A 20,529-nucleotide genomic window follows, 5' to 3' on the forward strand; every position below is an offset into this window, starting at 1 on the left:
TGGTACGACCCAGAATATGTAGAGGGCGTCATGGAAAAAGATTACTACAAAATTCTTTAGAATAGGCCTGTATACTTTCTTTTCTTTCTTTCGTGTTTAACGCCGCACTCAGCAATATTCCAGCTATATGACGGCGGTCTGTAAATAATCGAGTCTGGACCAGACAATCTAATGATTGACAGGCCTACCAAGGCCAACAAATCCGATATTGTCCTTTTTTATAAATCCAATGAAATCATCTATATTATTGAATTATTTCCTGTCCCTTTTGACACTAATGTGATGGACAAGATTCAGGAAAAACATGGCAAATATGCTGACCTCGCTTTCGAAATATCATGCTTGCATCCCAAGTACCAAGTTGTCTGACTCCCCATTGTTTTGGTGTCTTAGGTTTGGTACCCAATCTGTTGATTGACATTTGTGAGAGTACCCGGGTTTGCTACCAGGAATACAGCCCTTCTGACAATTTGGGTAATGCAGAAGGCTGCAGTTTTGGGTAGTCTTCACTTTCTCCAAAAAGTTCTGGGTGGGTTTGACGAGGCAACGCCTCCTGGGAGAAGTCCCATTCACTGTCTGGGCTGCGTGTAGAGAGGGCAAGGGCCCTGAGCTGATGATGAGCCTAACCAGCCTGACTGTGCCAGAATCACCCAAACCCTCTTTGCTGCATTATTTATTTCAATCTGTCAACAACCAAGCGAAGTGCTATATCGGAACGGCCCAGCTTCAGTTTTTAAAGGAGAGGCTATCTGAACGACCACTGCATCGCGTTTGATGTGCAATGTGTTGAGTGGATCAGTAATCCTGCAGAGACCTTCGCTTGGATAAGGTCGGCTGGCCTGAAAAGAGAAACAGAAGGCTTTCTGTTTGCTGCCCAGGACCAGTCACTTCCCCTTCGAAACATCATTGTGTGATTTTGCATCAAAATGTAAACATGAAATGTAGATTATGCAGTAAATTTAATGAGAATGTCCAACACATTGTCATTGGATGACCAGCTTTGGCGCAAACACAGTATCTTAAGCAACATGATTGAGTGGCTCGATCATTTTATTACCGTCTTCGCCATCCTTGTAGTATTGACACAGAGGTCCAGCCATGGTACGACCCAGAATATGTAGAGGGCGTCACGGAAAATGATAAATGCGAAATTCTTTGGAATGGGCCCTATTACAGCCTCAGGCTTTCTAAGGCCAACAAACCGGATCTTGTCATTTTTGATAAATCAAATGAAATCATTTATAGTATTGAATTTTCTGTCCCTTTTGACACTAATGTTATTGACAAGATTCAGAAAAAACATGCCTAATATGCGGACCTTGCTTTCAAAATGTCACGTTTGCATCCCAAATACCAAGTTATCTGACTCCCCATTGTTCTTGGTTCCTTAAGTTTAGTCTGTTCAGTCATCTCCCAATCTGATGGGGAGTCCCTTAGTTTGCTACGAGGAATACAGCCCTTCTGACAATCTGGGTAATGAAGAAGACCGCAGGTTTGGGGAGTTTTCACATTCTCTGAAAAGTTCTGCGTGTATAGGGAACAAGGACCCTGGGCTAATGATGAGCCAAACCAGCCTGACTGAGCTTGGAGGACCCAAACTCTCATTGCTGCATTTTTTATTTTAATCTGTGCATAATAATAACAATTATAATAATGATAAAACCGTCAAAACCCTTTCCCTAACCTCAAGAGATCTCTGCTAAAAGCAGAGTTGATTATGCGACTCCGATTGTAGTATGAGCATGTGTTTATGAATCCTATCAAATAGTGATAATACCAGATGGCTGCTGAAAGGTGAGAGTGCAAAGACAGTTCAATTATTCACCTGAAAAAACACAGGAACATATGGTACAAGTCAAAATAGGGTACTGCAACTGACATCATCTTTGGCACTGATGCGTCAATTTGGAGATGCCCTCAACATGTCTACCTTAAGGCGTTTTGAAAAACTGTAAACTGACCAGTTCAACTCCCTGCCTGACCAGGTCACTACTACAGCAGGCGCTCCCTTGTCAGGTTGTGGTGGTTCTGTCGTCTATATCCCGGGGGAGGCCATCATGTAACCGGGACTGAGTTGTGTTAACTGTAGAACAAATACAGGCTTTCTTTGTCTTCTTACACATGTGTGGGAAATCCATGTGAAATAACTGGTTTAATGCTTATGTGTGATATCGAATTCCACGGCCGTGATTGGCCTAAGGCCAATCGAAAGTGATGACCTAAGGCCAGATTATGACAGACTACTTTCCTGATTCTAATGCATTGATATTGTTTAAAAGTTTAAAAAAAATGTTATTTGATCCATTCTGAATTATCAGCATCATCGCTTTGATAATCCACCCTGGGTTGGAATAATAAGCAGTTAGCCATATGACATCAACTCTTGACCGTTGTTGTCATGTATTAATTCTTGAGGATAGACAATATATGTAGAGATTCAAAACAGGACTACGGATAACGGCATTCGTGACTGTCATATGATTATTAGATTTACAGTAGTAACCTCTATGTGTCAATAAGCATTCCAGTGGATGATACCGTTGGTGTAGATTACGCTCACAACGTCTTCGCGGGGAATGTGACGCTTAAGATGTGTTGGTTTACTCCCATGTGTGCTCTGAAGTATCCCATACAGGCGAGGGCGGTGAACGACAAACTATTCACGAGGAAGGAAAAAGCGCCATAAAATTGAACGTGAAGATTAATGTTGAACAAAGTAAGATGGGACAAAATATAATCCTTGCATTATTGTTCTCATCGTCACTGTCAGTGGTATGAAACTGTAGGACGTGAATTCCTAAACGAGCCTTGAGAATTATGTGTTGTCACTGACTGGCACCTCAGAGTACTGATCTTGACTTGGAGTGGGTTTTCCAAAAAAGATGGCATCTTGTAATGTTTCCGGTAGCTGTTGGTCACGTGCTTCCGGTAACACGATAGCCATTAATCCGGCAACTATTGTCAGGGAGCCGAACACTATTAGAGGCAGAACTTCTTGTAGAGGTCCTTTGGTTAGGATGCCCTAAAAATAGTAAATGAAAGGCATAATCAGTCTCAGAGAAATATTCAGAACTTAGGCAATAAATGCATTTTATATATCTTATGTCTGAAAGTGTAATGATTTTCTATTTTTAATTTCAATAAACTTCAAATAATTTAAAAGCTGGGCTTAATCATCTTCCCGAGGCAAGAGTATCCACTAGCCCATATCACAACCTAGAGTGGAAACTAGGCTTTGCAATGGACTAGTGGACCCTCTGGCGCGGTGTAATCATTTGCAAACCCTGTAGTTGCTATTGATTTTGGACAGCACAAGTCAACAAACACGCAAATGTGATTTTGTAATTCGTAAAAACTGTCCGAATTTTCAATTCTTTTAATGTTACTTTAGTACAGAACACATTCACAAGTCAAACATAATATTAATAAAATATAAGGCATGATCTGATATAATGAACATGCAAAGGCATTTTTGTCGTACAGCAACGAACGATACTGGTACCAATATATACCTAAACCGTATAATCTAATGTCATGTATTTTATAACTGTTGTTTCTTCCATAAATGCGATAAATTTTATTTAACACAGGCTGTATATGACATCAGTCGAACCGTATTTGATTATTTACATTGTGTTTTTTAATCTTCTTACCAGATCAGCAATATATGGTGCCACCATGCCAGCAATTCCTTCGAACAAGGAACATGCACCTATAGCAGACTGTCGCAACGTTGTTGGGAACAACTCCGCAGAGAAGATGTACATGACGGTGAACGCAATAGCAGCACACAGTTTACCTACCATAGTGATTGCAATCAGTATCCACTCTGTAGCTATAGGAGAATAGAAAAACATATATTGTATGTTTATCGTCCTAACATCAACATAGTACATTGTGCAACAAAATGATGTTTTCTTATTAGTTGGTTGATTGGTTTGTTGTTTAACGCCGCACTCAGCAATATTCCAGCTATATGACGCCGGTTTGTAAATAATCGAGTCTGGACCGGACAACCCATTGATTGATATCATGAGCATCGATCCACGCAATTGGGATCAGTGACATGTTTCAACCAAGTCAGCGAGCCTGACCACCCGATCCCGTTAGTCACCTTTTACAACAAGCATAGTCGCCTTTTACGGCAAGCATGGGTTGCTGAAGACCTATTCTACCTCGGAATCTTCACGGGTCGGTTTTCTTATTAAACCGATACAATATATTGCTGAATAATTGTAGAGATAATGGGTTTCGGTGTTCAATTTACATGTGTACAGTTGTATGATAATATTTTTGATAATACAGAACGTTCTCATACCAGTATCATTTCACGCTGAACGTAATTCATTAATGCCATGTTGTTGTAATACAAGTACCATATTGTCGTAAATGTTCATCTTAACAGCTATGAGATGAAATAATATCTTACAAGAGTTGCCATAAATCAAAGGGAACAAAGACGAAGTGCAGGTTAAGCCCCCGAGGATCATTGAGGAACACAGGATTGTCTTCCTCCCAACTTTATTCATTAGAAGATGGCACAATATGGATCCAATAAGTTCCATCAGACAGGATATGAAGAAGTTGAGATAAATATCACCGCTCAAGTTGCCCACATTCAGGCTTAGTCCGTAGTAGACAATGTTGATGGCAAACCTAAAATTAATCCATGGCATTTCAAAAACACATTCGCAATAATTACAGGATGGTATCATAGATTTTGGATCACCAAAGGCAAACACCTCAAATGCACAATGTTCAAATGAACCTGATGTGGTCTTTGATAATTGCCTTAGGCGCAAATATATATATTTTTAGTGAAATCAAAAAGTAGGTTTGAGGTGAATTGAATTGGGGTTTAACGTCGCGTCCAGATCATTGCACTTATATAGCGACGTGCATGTACGTGTGTGGCTGCTTATACTAGTTCGGACTAATGCCGATATATAGTGCTAGCTCACTGAGATACCATGCCGCAGTTTAACATAAATACCCCACACAGATACAGTATACTGATTCCGAGCCGACTAGTCCTTGCTTTAGCCCATTAATGCCGAGCGCCAGACAGGGTAACAACAAATACCATCTTTTAACGTCTTTTGGTATGACGCGGGCCGGGAATCGAATCCCGGAACTTCCGCTCTCCGGGCGGAGGCTCTACCACTTGGATACGAAGGCGATATCAAATAGTAGCACCACAAGATACCGAAATAGGAAACTGGACAATCCCCCGACAGAAATCATACTACCGGTACTATTAGCTTCTTTCGATTTTCACGTAAAATATTTTTGCAGCGTTTGAAGTTCCAAAAGGACATTGCAGATACCATTTATATCAATTGGACATTGAATATATATTATACTATTTCCAACTTCTATATAACATGGAACCTAATCGCTCTATCCCACTGCAAAAAACACAAAGGCAATATTGATTACACATTATGCATATGCTGTTATTAATCAATGATTTCAGTCGATGGAGGATTATGACATACCAGTTGAAGAACACAGCGACAGATCTCATTACAAGAACTGGACTTGTACATGTGCTCCACAGTGGTGTTTGCTGGACATCTTCCTCAACCGAGAGGTCGGACATGACAGTGTCCCTCAAAGTAGCTTTGTTGGACTTTGCAATCTTCTTTATTATCGCATTGGCTTCTGCTGTGCGTCCTCGAGATATGAGCCATCTTGGTGACTCTGGTATTAACCTGTACATATGGAAAACGAGCTATATATAACGGCATGATAATCAGGAAGATGTGACAGACCAGCCTCAATGTTGGATTGGCTATATCATCAACGTCCCATTGATTAGGATAGGTTTTGCGAGAATTCAACATTGAATAGAACTCACTGACACGCAACGGAAAGGCCTCGTTTTTTATTGAAAGCTTCTTGTCCATTAAAACTGGCGTTGGCTTTGGTTACTATGCAAAACAATGTACCTCCCATAACCATTATTACACTTATACGGCAACGTGCATGCACGTGTCTGTGTGGTTGCTTCTACTTGTCTCGACTAAAGCTGATTTATAGTGCTTGCCCACTGAAATACCGTGCCGCAGTTTAACATGGATACCCTAAACAGACTCAGAAAAGTCACAGAAAACTCCGAGGCGGCCAGTCCTTGTTTTATCCCCTTAACGCTTTCCGGGCAAACGCTCTATCCACAACACGGCGGAGGCAATCAGGAACAAGTAGATGTGTGTGGAGACAAGATGGGGAAGAGAAATAAGAAATGCTTGAGGTGATGGTTTAGGGTACTCGAGTTAGAGTAATGGGGTTGGGGAGGAAGATGGGATAGAGGAACGGGAGGAGGTCTTGGAGGTGTCAAAGAAGAGGTCAAACAGCCCAAGGTCACCTCACCACCAATACGTAATAAATAGGATTGGAGGTATGCCCAACGCCAATCGCAGATGTCGCCACTGCCGGATTAGATACGCCAGCCCAGTGAGTAGGAACAATCCCGCTGCCCAGAAGTACTCAATGACCACCCCGGCAAATGTCCTCTTTGATGGTCCAACGAATTCCATAGCTGCAAATAACAGTAAGGGTGGTGTGCAAATATAGAAAGTTGCTCGAATATTCTATTGATTATTCTAGTGAATCGGTATAATAAAATATCATACTAAATTTTCTTATCAACTATAATAATACAAATGAGTAGACCTCACGATTTTACAGCAGAAAAGTCAGTTATAAAAATAGAACGCTCTTACCTAGGACAAAGGCCAGCATAAACATCGCCATCCCAGTGAATCCAAGCACGAAGTTGAAAACAGCAAATATTGCAAAATTTGCGCTCAGAGCAATGGCAATGTTTGCTATAGAGTTAATTACGACTGTCCCAATCAACGCTTTCTTTCTCCCGAACCTAAATATGCAAAACATAAACTTAATACAGGCAATTAAATGAAGGCGTTCACAGTTAAAACTTCCACATGATCTGGAAGATAGAAATAGTCTAGAAAAATAGATTTTGATATGGTAATATGGTGATATCTATTGGATATAGTTCAGGGTATAACAAGATTATGTACGTATAATTAACGGATGCTAGGTCTTACTTGTCCCCAATAGGTCCACAAACAAGGGCCCCCACAAGACCCCCTGCAAAATCGATCATGTTGCTGTGGGAACGTAGAATCTCGTTGTCGCACACCATGTTGAACTGAAAACAAAATAATGTATACTGAACCAAATTAAAAACTTCACAATCCTAAAAATTTAACATTTTGACCAGTTATCATTGTGGGCCCTTATTGTGTATTTAAACAGTAATGGCCACGTATTGTCTTCAGATAACACACGTTTTTGTGCAGGTGAATCGATCAAAATCATGTGCACAGCACTATAGTGGCAAAAGATGTTTTTCACGTGCAACTGGTCACGTGGCCATAAGACCGCACGTGTTTTCAGCCATACTTGTTAGCAGTCATTAACAAAAAAAGAAAAACACAAGACAACAAAAGTCTTTACGGCCATTTGTCATGCCACGCCTTTCAAATGTGCAACGTGAACGTGCCATCGGCATGTTGAAGGACGGGAACGTCCGTAGCTGAAGTCGCAAGGGCGAACAGTTGTAGTCGACAGACTGTTCATGATTTACAGACGCGTCTACAGCAAACGGGTACCACCGCTGATCGCCCTCGGCCAGGTCGACCACGTGTGACGTCACATGCAGAGGATCGTCAGATTGTCTTACGTCACCTCCGTAACCGACTTTTGACGGCTACATCAACCAGAAATGAACTGTTTAGGGTTAGACTGAGTGCGCAAACTGTTCGAAACCGTCTGAGAACTGCTCACCTTCAAGCACGACGGCCAAAAACTGCGGGCCGATTCTGACTCAATTACACAGACGTCAACGTCAATTGTGGGCACAGCGACACTTACGATGGACTCAGAGGAATTGGAATCAAGTCGTCTTCAGTGATGAATCCCGATTTAATCTTCGATTTGCTGATGGTAGGGCGAGGGTGTGGAGGCGTCGTCATGAACGTTACGCCCAGTGTTGTGTACAGGAAGTTGACAGATTTTGAGGCGGAAGTGTCATGGTGTGAGGCAACTTCATGGTGTGTGGCAACCTCAACGCTGCTGCATACCGCGACCAGGTACTGGCACCAGAACTTCTGCCTTTTATGGCAGCCCATGGACACGGTTTGATCTTCCAATACGACAATGCCAGACCCCACACAGCAATATTGACAAGGAATTTTCTTCAGAATGCAAGAGTCAACGTCATGGGCTGGCCGTCAAGGTCTCCCGACCTCAATCCCATCGAACACGTCTGGGATGCTCTTGGCAGAAGTCTGCGCACTCTCCAGAACCAACCACAGAATTTGCAAGATCTTGGCACCATTTTGCAGCAACAATGGCGTCGTCTTCCCGATCATGTGTTCACAAGCATCACAAGGTCCATGCGGAGGCGTTGTATGACAGTTGTCAACGCACATGGTGGCCATACACGCTACTGAACTTGTGTGCCATCAGATTCTCGTGCTTGGGACTTATGATTTAAACTGTTGATGTTATTACCCAATACCGTAGTTGCTTGGAACAAATTATGGTTACCATCGTTAATTAAAATCCCTTTTTGGACATTAATGATTAAAAATTACCTTCTCTGATACATTTGTCCGTTGTATATCATATATGGGATTACTTTTAAAAATGTAAAGTTTTTAATTTGACTCAGTATATGAACAAAAACAGTCTGGCTTTATTGTGTATACTATTGTGGGCTTCATACTGAACAGGTCCGTGTGTGGAATCTAACTCGGATGTTCGACAAGGACAACACTTTGACCCTACCTTATTAAACGATAGATTGTCCCGTAAAGAAGTGGGGCTGTGGAGTAGCCTAGTTAGCTCGTCAAGCCGATTGTCCGGGTTCGATTCCCCGAACTGGGACAATGTGTGAAACCCGCCTTGATATTGCTGGACAATAAAGCGTTGTAAAACCGTACTTCCTCACTCATTTACCCTCTCACGAGGCCATGTCCAGTTTGGGCATGTGGTAAAAAAACTATAGACACAAACTTTTCATAATACCAAAACATCAATTTTGCAATATTAGAATAAGTTCAGCGGACACAGGCAGATTACATGATATGTCATATCATTAATATTAACTGTCGGGCAAACGAAAATAAACAGTCATATTTGTTTGATGGCGGCAAAAATATAACTAAAACGAAATGGTTATTCGATGGTGATGTATTTGATACGGGTATCATCAATAATATATATGCATCATATCAACGAGTATCTCACAACAGGCGACTGTTTTCATTACTTTCTTTTGCACAGTAGTGTATATAACAGGCATTTCTTCCAAAAGCTTATGACGTGGGATGGGGTGTTTCTGTGTGTTTGTGGGGTACTATAGCGAGCACCATAGAGTCGGTGAGTGTGAACAATTCATGTGGTCATATTATCAAGTTAAGAAACTTACATCTGTCGGACCTGATGACTGTATAACTGACTTGTCGTACACCCAGGCATCACACGTGTATTGGGTGGTGTTGCTATCAGCACGGGAACTGTTGTTATGGACGTCGTACAAAGTACACCGGGAGTAGGAATCCGAAACTTGGGGGATAAACCTTTCAATGAGCTGCTTGTGATTGTCATCCTGAACTGCGTAGGTGTCATTCTCGAGAAATGGAATTTTACATCTGCAAATGTGAATTGGAAAGTTGTGACATCTTTGGCAACTGATACAACCGGAGGTTGACCTGCTATTTATAAATCCCCAGAAAGCTGTAACTAATCAACTGATAAGGAACAGGAATACAGTAAAGTAATAAATAAATAAATATACATACAACTCTATATGCACAGATGGGTCCAAGCGCAAAAATATCTTCGGAAATCAAAGCACCGTTTTTATGCTTCATTTATTGGCTTCCGGAAAGCGTTTGATTCCGTTGATAAAACTAAATCATTATATCTGATATTAAAGAAAGGCATACATGGATTTTTTTAAAGTGTTAAAGAATATGTTTGAAAATGTGTTTGCTTGTGTTCATACGGGAAATTTTAGAACTGACGCATTTCAGACCTCCAGTGTAGTCCGACAGAGTTGTATGTTAAGCCCTCTGTTATCTATATTCTTTATAAACCAACTTGCTACCGATTTAGATAATAGTGTGACAAAATGTATTTTTGTAAATACGTTTATTGATGAAATCAAATTGCTTCTGTTTGCGGATGACATTGTCTTAGTAGCAGGCTCTGTAATTGAGTTACAGAGAAAATCAGATCAATTGGAATCTTTTTGTGATACTTGGGGGTCTGGAAGTCAATATAGATAAATCAATTGTATTCAGAAAGGGTGGTGTTATTTAACGATTTGAAAAATGGTACTATAAGAATACAGAAATGAAAATAGAAACCTACTATAAATACTTGGGCATTGTCTTTTCATCACGTCTTCTGTGGTCTAAGGCCTGTGAAACCCTAGCCACACAGGCCAAGAAAGCATGTTTTCCTATTTTGAAGTTGACTAAGCTCTATCCGTACTTGTCATTTAAGGTAATTGTTTCTATATTCGATAGTAAAATAGCTCCGATTGCTTGTTGTTGAAGTGAAAGTTGGGAATTTACATTTAGAAAAAGTCCAAAGTTCCTTTTTAAAAGAGATATTTGTCGATCAGTACTAAAGCATCATTTAATGCGGTTCTTGGTGAAGTTGGCCGTTATCATCGAAGTGTTATTTATTTCAGCCGATGTATAATATAGTGGTGTAGATTGATACGCATGACACGTGAAGATTCCGGGGTAGAATAGGTCTTCAGCAACCCATCATTGCCATAAAAGGTGACTGTGCTTGTCGTAAAAGGCGACTAACGACATCGGGTGGTCAGGCTCGCTGACTTGGTTGATGCATGTCATCGATCCCAATTGCGTGGATGGATGCTCATGATATTAATCACTGGATTGTCTGGTCCAGACTCGATTATTTACAGACCGGCGTCATATAGCTGGAATATTGCTGAGTGCGGCGTTAAATAACAAACCAACCAACCAATAATACGCATGAATTCTAATCGACTGCAACATGCTTGTTATAAAATGCTTAAAGTACAAGATGATAATGGTAGTGTTAAATGGGCACCTCATGTGAGAATGCTTTTGTTTAAATATGGTTTTAGTTGTGCGTAGATATCGCAGGACTGTGGACATATACATTGTTTTATGGAATTATTCAAAAGAAGATGTATTGACATCGTTGTGAAAAACTGGAGTCAAAAGATTAACAATTCTGTGATCTTGAACCATTATGCGTCATATAAATCACTATTGGAAACTGAACTGTATTTAACCTCATGCTTTGGTAAGGATCTTGTAAGAGTTTTGGCGAAATTTCGATGTTCAGCACATGGTTTAAAAGTACAAAAACAGCGCTTTAGCAACCAGTTTATACAACCTGAATTAATGTTCTGTGACAAGTGTGATTTATTAGAATTAAAAGATGAATATCATTTTGCACTAGTTTGCCCATATTACGAGAAAAGCAGAGATAGTTTAATCCCTCGTTACTTTCATCATTGTCCATCAAGACAGAAATTTGCCTCCATGATGTCCCCCAAAAATGTTAATGTTATAAGAGATTTTGCTCTTTATCTAAAGAGAAATTTGCCAGTTTACCGTTAAGCTGAATTGTGAATCTGTATTAAAGATAGTTTTATTTATAGATATATACTTTTATATTTAGAAAGTACGTAATACACCCACGTGCCACTATCCTACGCATGGTATATGAAAGAAATTGTACTCCTGGCCACGAGGCCTTAAATACTGAATAAACTCTCTTTGGTCTTTGGTTTCAAAACCTTTCTGCAATCTCATCTTCACATCATAAAACGATTACGAACAGTCGTACACGAAACAGACATGTAGAAACGTAGACCTGGATGATATGTTTAAAGACCCTAATATTCCAAAACTAAGCACACCACAACAATTAGGCCTCGAAGGTGAGTTACAATATGACGAAGTTTTAACATCTTTGAAAAATATGAAAAATGAAAAAAGTCCGGTCCGGATTGATTTAGTGTAGAATTCTACATTTTTTCTGGCTAGATCTGCATAAATATCTGATACGATCATTGAATCTAGGTTTCATAAGAGGAGAATTATCAGTTAGTCAAAAGCAGGGTCTAATAACATGCATTCCCAAAAAAGATAAACCAAAGCAGCACTTAAAAAAATGGAGACCAATTTCGCTATTAAATGTTTCCTATAAGATAGCATCAGCAACAATAGCAAATAGAATAAAAAAAAGTTCTGCCAACAATAATTAACGAAGATCAAAGGGGTTTTATGTCAAAACGATACATTGGAGAATGCACTTAATTAATTTATGACATTATGGACTTTACTGAATGCATGGAAATCCCAGGGTTGTTGTTACTTACAGACTTTGAAAAGGCGTTCGATTCAGTAGGCTGGGTTTTCGTCCAAGAAGCTTTGACTTTTTTGATTTTGGACCTTCAGTTAAGCACTGGATAACAACATTCTATCACGATATAAAATCTAGTGTTTTAGTTAACGGTTTTTCTTCAGAATTTTTTGAAGTAACAAGAGGATGTAGACAGGTCGACCCGTTATTTCCTTATATATTCTTGTTATGCGCTGAAAAATAAAAATAAAAATAAAATATAAATGGAATTAAGATCGATGAGATAGAATTTCTAATTTCCCAATTCGCAGACGACACATCTCTCATATTAGATGGAACTGAAAATTGTCTCCAAAACACCATGACAACTCGTCTTTTTCAGGCCTACAAATTAACACAAGCTAAACGCAAGTGTTGTGGATTGGCTCACAACGCTTCGCTGATAAAACTATGTGTAAAAGTTGGAAATTAGATTGGTCAAAAAAAAGTTTTACTCTTCTCGGTATTATTTTTACTCACAATTTGGCAGAAATGGTAGAAATAAATTACAAAGACAAACTTAAAAGTTCAAAAATCATCATGAACTCTTGGTTAGCCCGTGACCTGACCCCATTAGGTAGAATAACTGTACTAGAAAGTCTTATTTTACACACGAAAGAACACGAAACACCGTGTTTTCGTTTTATATGGACAAATAAACCAGACAAAATCAGTAGAAATACTACGATGAAACCTTATAAAGAGGGAGGTTTAAGAGTGCCTGATATTAAATATACAATCAACGCCCAAAAGATATCTTGGATTAAAAGTCTGTTCAATTCACATCTACACTCTTAACTTACCATTCTTTTGATTAATAATATAACTCCAACACAAATTGACTTTCTGCAAAAATGCCAATTCTATATTTCGGAAAAGGTTATTAATAGGACCAATGCTTTCTGGACAGATGTTCTGTGTGCATGGGGAAAGTTAATAGAAAAAAAAGGAAATTCTATCAAAGAGGAAAAAGATATTATATCATCACGACCTTTATGGCAAAATACGAATATAAGAATCGGAAACACTCCGGTATACTATAAACATTACTCGGGAAAAGGCATTAATCTTGTTAATGATTTGATAGACGAGAACGGAAATTTTCTAGATCTTTTAGACTTAAAACATGTAAACGACTGTAAAACACAGTTTCCGGAATATTCTAGTCATATCCAAGCAATAAAACAATATCTGAAGCGTAGGAGTATAGCCCTAACATCTAAGTTACATCTGCCCTTATTACCATATTTCCTTGAAAACTTAGTGGAGAGGGGGGATGTAGGGTATTTGATGATATCTTAAATAAAGTATCCAACAACATGATATCCCGAAAATACATTCAAAGATGGGAACTAGATCTTGGCCTTAACATGACGGGAAAAGATTGACAAACGATTAATCGTAGACGCCACAGATATAATGTGTCCTCAAAACAAAAATGGTTCCAATACAGTATTATTCATAGAATTATACAAACAAACGAGTTACTGTACAAAATGGGATATAGAGAATCATTTCTTTGCAATTTTTGTAAACGAGAAAAACAAACCTTAGTGCAAAATTAGTTTTTGTGCAAAATTGTAAAACATATCTGGAACAACCTTACAAAATGGATCAAAGACAAAACTGGAAAGAACTAGAATTTTCAAAATTGACGATTTTATTAGGATATCAACAAAAACGAAATGATGTATTAGATCATATTCTAACTGCAACTAAGCAAAACATATTCAAATCAAACATTTCCGACTCCATACCAAATTTCCCACACATCAAACAAGAAATAACCGAATACATCGACAGAAATATATCATATTCACAATGTAAATACACACAGTTCATGACATTTTGGTCTCTCTGTCACTACCTATTCGTTTAAAACCACGAACGTGCACAATCCAACAATATGACACTGGAATAGTTTTGTTTGTTATCATCTATAGGTATACTTTGTAACTTGTATGTATTTAAGATTGCATGTGAACTATATTCTGTAAACATATTGTTTGTGTACTCCAAAAAGAAATTATATAATAATAAAAATAAAATAAAACGATACTGTGGAATGTCCACGATTTATCCAACAAAGTCCAGCACACAAACTACAGTTCTGCGCTATTCTCTGGACGAGAACGAAATACGTTTGTCGTGATCAATAAGAGCAATAAGTAATTGAACAAAACACCATAATATATATCTCGGCACCAATCGGAATCCTGTGGTGTACGGTACATCTACAGTTTATGAATGGCATTTCTCACAATATATACGGCAATCAGTGATTTCAACAGTTTTTTTCGTTGTGTTCGTCTTGTATTACATCTGAAATCGGGATGACAACGATCGTAAAATAAAACCCGGTTATGGTTAATTATATTATTTATTAAAAAATGTCTTTCAATAATTGTGTAAGTTATTCCATGACATTTAAAAAAAAAGAGTTTAAACACTTGGTACTAGAATCTAGTCTATGCATTAATTTATTATGTAGATCGAATCGCTTTGCTTCGGAAACGAATTTTTAATAAACAGCTGAAGAAAGATAGAGTTGACTTGGTTCTTTTATGACTGTGCAATGGTAGATCTAGTAGCAATTCTGTTATTACATCGGTGCACATTTTCCACAGCGGCATGAAAAATTGAGACACAAAAACTTTATATTATTTCACTTCGGACTGGAGATAAAACACGGACAGCCTCACACAGATCTACGTCGAAAGGATGTTCAGATAAATATTTGTTCACATTAATTCTGTCATGTGTATGAATTTGGATTTCAACATTATTTTCATCAAGATATTTCGCTGTCTGCACAGATCATCCTCTCCTGTTACCTACTTCGGCATGAACACACGTTTGGTCTCGAAGCTCAAAGCAACAATGTTTCTCTCAGATGCATGTTTTCTACATCCATGACGAGCATTTGTCAATGCCTCGACAATCTTCCTGGTCAGTTGATTCCAACGATGTAATACACACAGCGTAATAACAAAATCCCTTCCAAATACCCACCTACGGAATAAATAGGAATTAATAATTTAATTTGTATTTTGAGAAAAATAAATGTTTTCGTGAATTCGTGAAAAAATTCCTACATGGTGCTTTTGAATTGCACTGCTGATTTCTTTTCTTACTCTCTAAAACTTTTTTGTTTTCCCCCTTTCTGACCACGCGATCTCCTAGCAACCACGCACGATGCACGCATCCAAGTTTACAACTGTCAAGATATGCTTCAATATGAGCAACACAACATATTCATGTGACGCTTAATTTAACGGAGAGTTGTTCGAGGTGTTCAGGGAGGCTTTGGTCATTTCGATTACGACATGTGTGACTTTACCGTGGAGAAAGTTCCAACTCAAGATTACATCATTCCGACCGCCAACTCGAATCAACATAAAGGCGCTTCTCTTCCCGCCTTTGCAAGTGCAACATAAACTTTGATAAATTCAGTGCCGATTTTTGGGATAAGTGAATCAGTGTCACAGCCAGATTTCATTGTGGAACCAGATGAAGCCGAATATTTTTGTTCATACTTCTTTTGTCAACCATGCTTGACACAGCACAGGCAATCACAGTCAGTTAGGTAATGGCGCGGCCACCATGTTGCAGAAATTCGTCGATTCGAAAACAGGGCTACCAATACTTCTGGACGAAGACTTTAGTGTTTGGAAAGATCGCAGATACTCGGAATTGAAGAAACGGATATTAAACGCAGCAGCAGATGAAAAATTGGTGTGGGCAAAACTGGAATGTGATCCAAGATTGTATTTTAAAACTTGTGCGCGAAGTGTATCCAAATCCACTGAACAAAAATACGTGGGACAAGTGTGGATCTAAAGATCAAACTCAGTTTTGTGTGTGAAAATTCTGTAAATGAAAAGGAAATCCATAATTAAAGTTGTCTTGGAATATGTGTATTGGAGTTTTCGTTTATCGTAAGTACAGTATTATCTAGATACGCCTAATGTAGGTCAAAACATCGAGTATATTTCGTTACTTGTTTGTCAGTTGCTTATGTGCTTTGTTATGTTGATACACGTGACATATTTATATATTGTAGAGAAGCTAAGAAATATTGGCGCAACCTCTGGTGCTTTAAATTAGGCCCCTTCCTAAACACTAGTTGAAAAATCTGTGTAATATAAGTTTTATAAATATAATCTGATTATTGTGTGGTAGGCCTATAGATCAGGGTGTTGAATGCAAATGACCCAAAATAAAAAAAAATATCTGTAATTTTCGGATACATCAATCATCAATCTAAGCAAAAGCAGTTCATAATATTTTCAGACTCTCCTTCGTGTCTATCCAGACTATCCAGACTATTACATGTACGCATCCACTCTTAATCGAAATTGTTGAATGGCTGTTGCTGCAAAAGCAGCTCTCAACAAATCTGTGATACCACTTCTGAACCCATACAGTGATTATAACTCTTAAGCCAAATAAGTGTAACACCCAAGTAGGTATAAATAAATCACGCGAAATAACACCAACTATTTGTTACACCTGCACCTCACAATTTGAGTAAGTGAGTGAGTATGGTTTTACGCCGCTTTTAGCAATATTCCAGCAATATCACGGCAGGGGACACCAGAAATGGGCTTCACACATTGTACCCATGTCGGGAATCGAACCCGGGTCTTCGGCGTGACGAGCGAACGCTTTAACCACTAGGCTACCCGACCGCCCCTCACAATTTGAGGAATTTTTTGAATGGCATTCAGAAGTGATACACGTAAGGAAGAGAGTTTATGGATGTCAACTTCTCTATTATGAGGAAACAACGTTCCGGAGCATATGCTTACTTCTTCATCATCTTCCTTAAGAGTTGAGGAGGTAATAATGCGACGATGTCGTTTTGGCTTTTCTAGATAGCCACATGAATATTTACTGAAAGTGAGGATCCTCCATTCTGTATACCTTGTGATGAATGAATCACAGTCAAGCATTCTTATTTCAAAGCATCATAATTAATGTCTTTTTAGAAATACAAACATTCATTTAATCGTTTGTAAAAGAGTATTTGTAAAAGAAAGCGAATTGTTTCACAAATTTTGATTGACATGTTGTGTGTGAATTATTACTTTTAAAATGGTAGAATACACAAGTACCTAAGATTGTGGTGGCTGTTCCTTCGAAGGGGGTTGTAGAAGTAAGGGAGAACAGACAGGCTAATAACTTTATCAGTGTGTCTAGTCACAATATGGCTCAAATGTGATACGTTCATATTTTTGCGGATACCTGATTTTATCACTGTGTGACAGTAATTCATAAACACGACGTAGTCGAAATCGTACGAGATTTCTTATGATTACTGAAATGTTTTATCGCTTTTATGTAGTTATAATGCTGTTATAAGGTTAAAATGCGTCTCAAAAACATTAGAACATGGTAACAAATAAAACCGTTTATAGCTGCAATGATGAGTTGCATTAGATATACACAGTTTGTGACAGAGAACGTTTAGATTGAAAGGAATTAATGGATAAAAGGCATTTCACATTTATCACAAGAGTATTCTGGACATTTCATATTGTATTGGTTTCATGTTATCGTCCATTAGTTAAGGAAACACGCAGAGAAGCACGATATTTTTCATTTGTAGCATCCGGAGTGAGTCACAAAATCAATAGAGAGATGATCAATCTGGCACGTAGCCTTCGGTATTTTTCCGATTACGACAAACATGAGTTCATGGTCAGATCTAACTTTTAACGAATGAAAATGAGGTATTGTGACATGTGACAAAGACAGGCCAGGCCCGATCACTATAAAATGATACCTTCAACATTAGGAGAGGAGAGCGCGTTCTGCAATCGATCGAGTCGAATCTCGATCGTTCTAGGTTTTCCCCATTTAGTGACGAGTCTGGCCGGTCTGATCCTGTCATGGATTGATAGATGACTGAGAGTAAGTAAAACTATGTGAGTATAAAGCTGGTGTTGCGTTTCTTTATTATGCGAGTATGAATGCTGATGGAGACAACTTAGAGTAAGCGTTGTTAGACCAATCCCTCCTTGACTGAGCTTAGCCGATGCTGACAAAGCGAGTTGCACAGTCATCGCTTAACTGACCATGATGACCAGGAACGACAATACTTTTAGTAACTGTAGTAGGGTCGCACTTGAGGCCCGAAAGCAGCTACGACAATATGTATGTGTCAGTAGAATTTCGGAAATAGGCAGCTTCTAGTTGCTTTACAGATATTATTTCAGTTTGTCCGATATGCCTGGCGATTGCATTTTCTTATCAAAACTCACAGTTATTCTCAGGGGGAATTATTAAGGGGTTCAGAACCGGTTACCATTCGGGTTAAGATTGGTCTTCAGCAACCCATGCTTGTCGTAGGTGACTACTAACGGGATCCGGTGGTCTGGCTCGCTGACTCATTTGATTGCAAAGATAAATGACCATGATGTCAATCATTGGAATACTGCTGAATACGGCGTTAAACGAAAAACAAACAAAAGATGGTTGATCCGCAGTACGAGCAGTGTCAAGGTGAGGCCTTTAGAATAACAATGAGGAATCAAACCCAGTTTGTCGATGGTCGAGCGTAACAACTACCTTGCACAATCCCCCGGTAATCTCTTAGGATGTTATACAAACTCTTCATCCAGGAAGATGTTTGTTTGTTTGTTGTTTAACGCCGCACTCAGCAATATCCCACCTGTATGACGGAGGGCAGTAAAGAAACGAGTCTGGAACCCGATTTTCGCCGTTCGTCAAATTTCATGATTCTTAATCAGTTGGCTTGTGAAGACCAAATATTTAACAAATAAATCGGACGTTGCTACTTCACTTTCACAGAAGAACGTCTACAGTGAAACTGCCATAAATTCAAATGCGAATGTTCGTTAATTAACTGTTTGCATGGTTAGTCTTCGACAAATCAACGCATGTTACTGTCGTAAATATTGTCACACAAAACCGGTCCTTTCGAAGTTCAACTTGTGGCCTTGGAAACGTAAAACATATAAAGTTATAACATTCCTAAATAGCTAAAGGCACCAGTTCAGCATGTGTCTGATAGACATGCAAATGTTTGTGAGAAAGTATTGAACGGTTTTTGAGTTACGCTCCGGAAACGAACACCACCCTTAAAGAACCTAAGTCGAACTTGTTGACATGGAAACGTAAAAAACATAAAATTCATAAAATTCCTAAATAGCAAAAGGCACCAGTTCGGTATGTGCCTGGCAGACATGCAAAGTTTTGTAAGATAGTATTTAACAGTTTTTGAGTTACGCTCCGGAAATGGACACTGCCCTCATAGAAGCTGAGTCCAACTTGTTGACATGGAAACGTAAAAAATAAATATTTCTAAAATTCCTAAATAGCAAAAGGCACTACTTCAGTATGTGATTTATAGATGTGCAAAGTTTCGATCAAATACACTGAATGTTTTTCGAGTTCTGCCCCGGAAAAGGAAATGATTACGGGCAGACAGACGGACGGACGTACGGACAGACTGGCTGATCGCTATGTCCCCCTGCATTATATGCCGGGGGATAACTAGAAATGTTATTCGATGGCGTTTTTGCGACTGGTTTCAGCCATGTAACGTTTTTGTGATTTGGTGGAATCCAATGTCAAATGAATGCTTTCATTTGTCCAGCGGTTGTTTATATGCTGTAACTTACCTGTAATTAGTTATCTCCAAGAGAAAGACAGGTGACATTGCCTGGTAAGCTCCCACTATGGCAGTTAAGCACACCATGAAGTATATCCGCTTTTGGAAGGGACCAAATTCCCCGATTTCCCATAGGAGTTCGTCAAACTTCATGATTCTTAATCAGTTGGCCTGTGAAGACAAATACTTCACTCTACAGAAGAACGTCTACAGTGAAACTGCCATAAATTCAAATGCGAATGTTCGTTAATTAACTATTCGCACTGTTCGACAAATCTACTCATGTTTTTTTCGTAAATATTGTCACGCAAAACCGATCCTTTCGGAGGCATGGATGATATTTGTAATTAATTTAACAATTTTTAATAAGAACATTCGTTTGTCCAACAGCTGGCGTTTATAGATAATCATCATTATATATATACAGATGAGCTGTA

General features: G+C 38.8%; 1 protein-coding gene across 1 annotated transcript; it reads right to left on the minus strand.

The window, feature by feature from the left end:
• Positions 1-1,813: 1,813 nt before the first annotated feature.
• On the minus strand, positions 1,814-20,245 carry LOC139475606 (organic cation transporter protein-like). Its single transcript, XM_071258794.1, has 10 exons — positions 20,103-20,245; positions 9,464-9,686; positions 7,074-7,177; positions 6,726-6,880; positions 6,412-6,541; positions 5,499-5,714; positions 4,430-4,656; positions 3,654-3,835; positions 2,834-3,022; positions 1,814-1,825 (listed from the first exon to the last, which is right to left on the minus strand). The coding sequence occupies exons 1-10, from the start codon at positions 20,243-20,245 to the stop codon at positions 1,814-1,816; spliced, it is 1,581 nt and encodes a 526-aa protein (XP_071114895.1).
• Positions 20,246-20,529: the final 284 nt, after the last annotated feature.

The sequence above is a fragment of the Haliotis cracherodii genome, unplaced genomic scaffold (genome assembly GCF_022045235.1).
Source record: "Haliotis cracherodii isolate W230 unplaced genomic scaffold, xgHalCrac1.p SCAF_3, whole genome shotgun sequence".
NCBI classification, from domain to species: domain Eukaryota; kingdom Metazoa; phylum Mollusca; class Gastropoda; order Lepetellida; family Haliotidae; genus Haliotis; species Haliotis cracherodii.

Coding starts and splice junctions, on each gene's coding strand:
- LOC139475606 (XM_071258794.1), bottom strand. CDS start 20,245: ATGAAGTTTGACGAACTCCTATGGGAAATCGGGGAATTTGGTCCCTTC. Junction 9,687..20,102: donor TTGGAGATAACTAATTACAG/GTAAGTTACAGC, acceptor TCACATTTGCAG/ATGTAAAATTCCATTTCTCG. Junction 7,178..9,463: donor AGTCATCAGGTCCGACAGAT/GTAAGTTTCTTA, acceptor TTTTGTTTTCAG/TTCAACATGGTGTGCGACAA.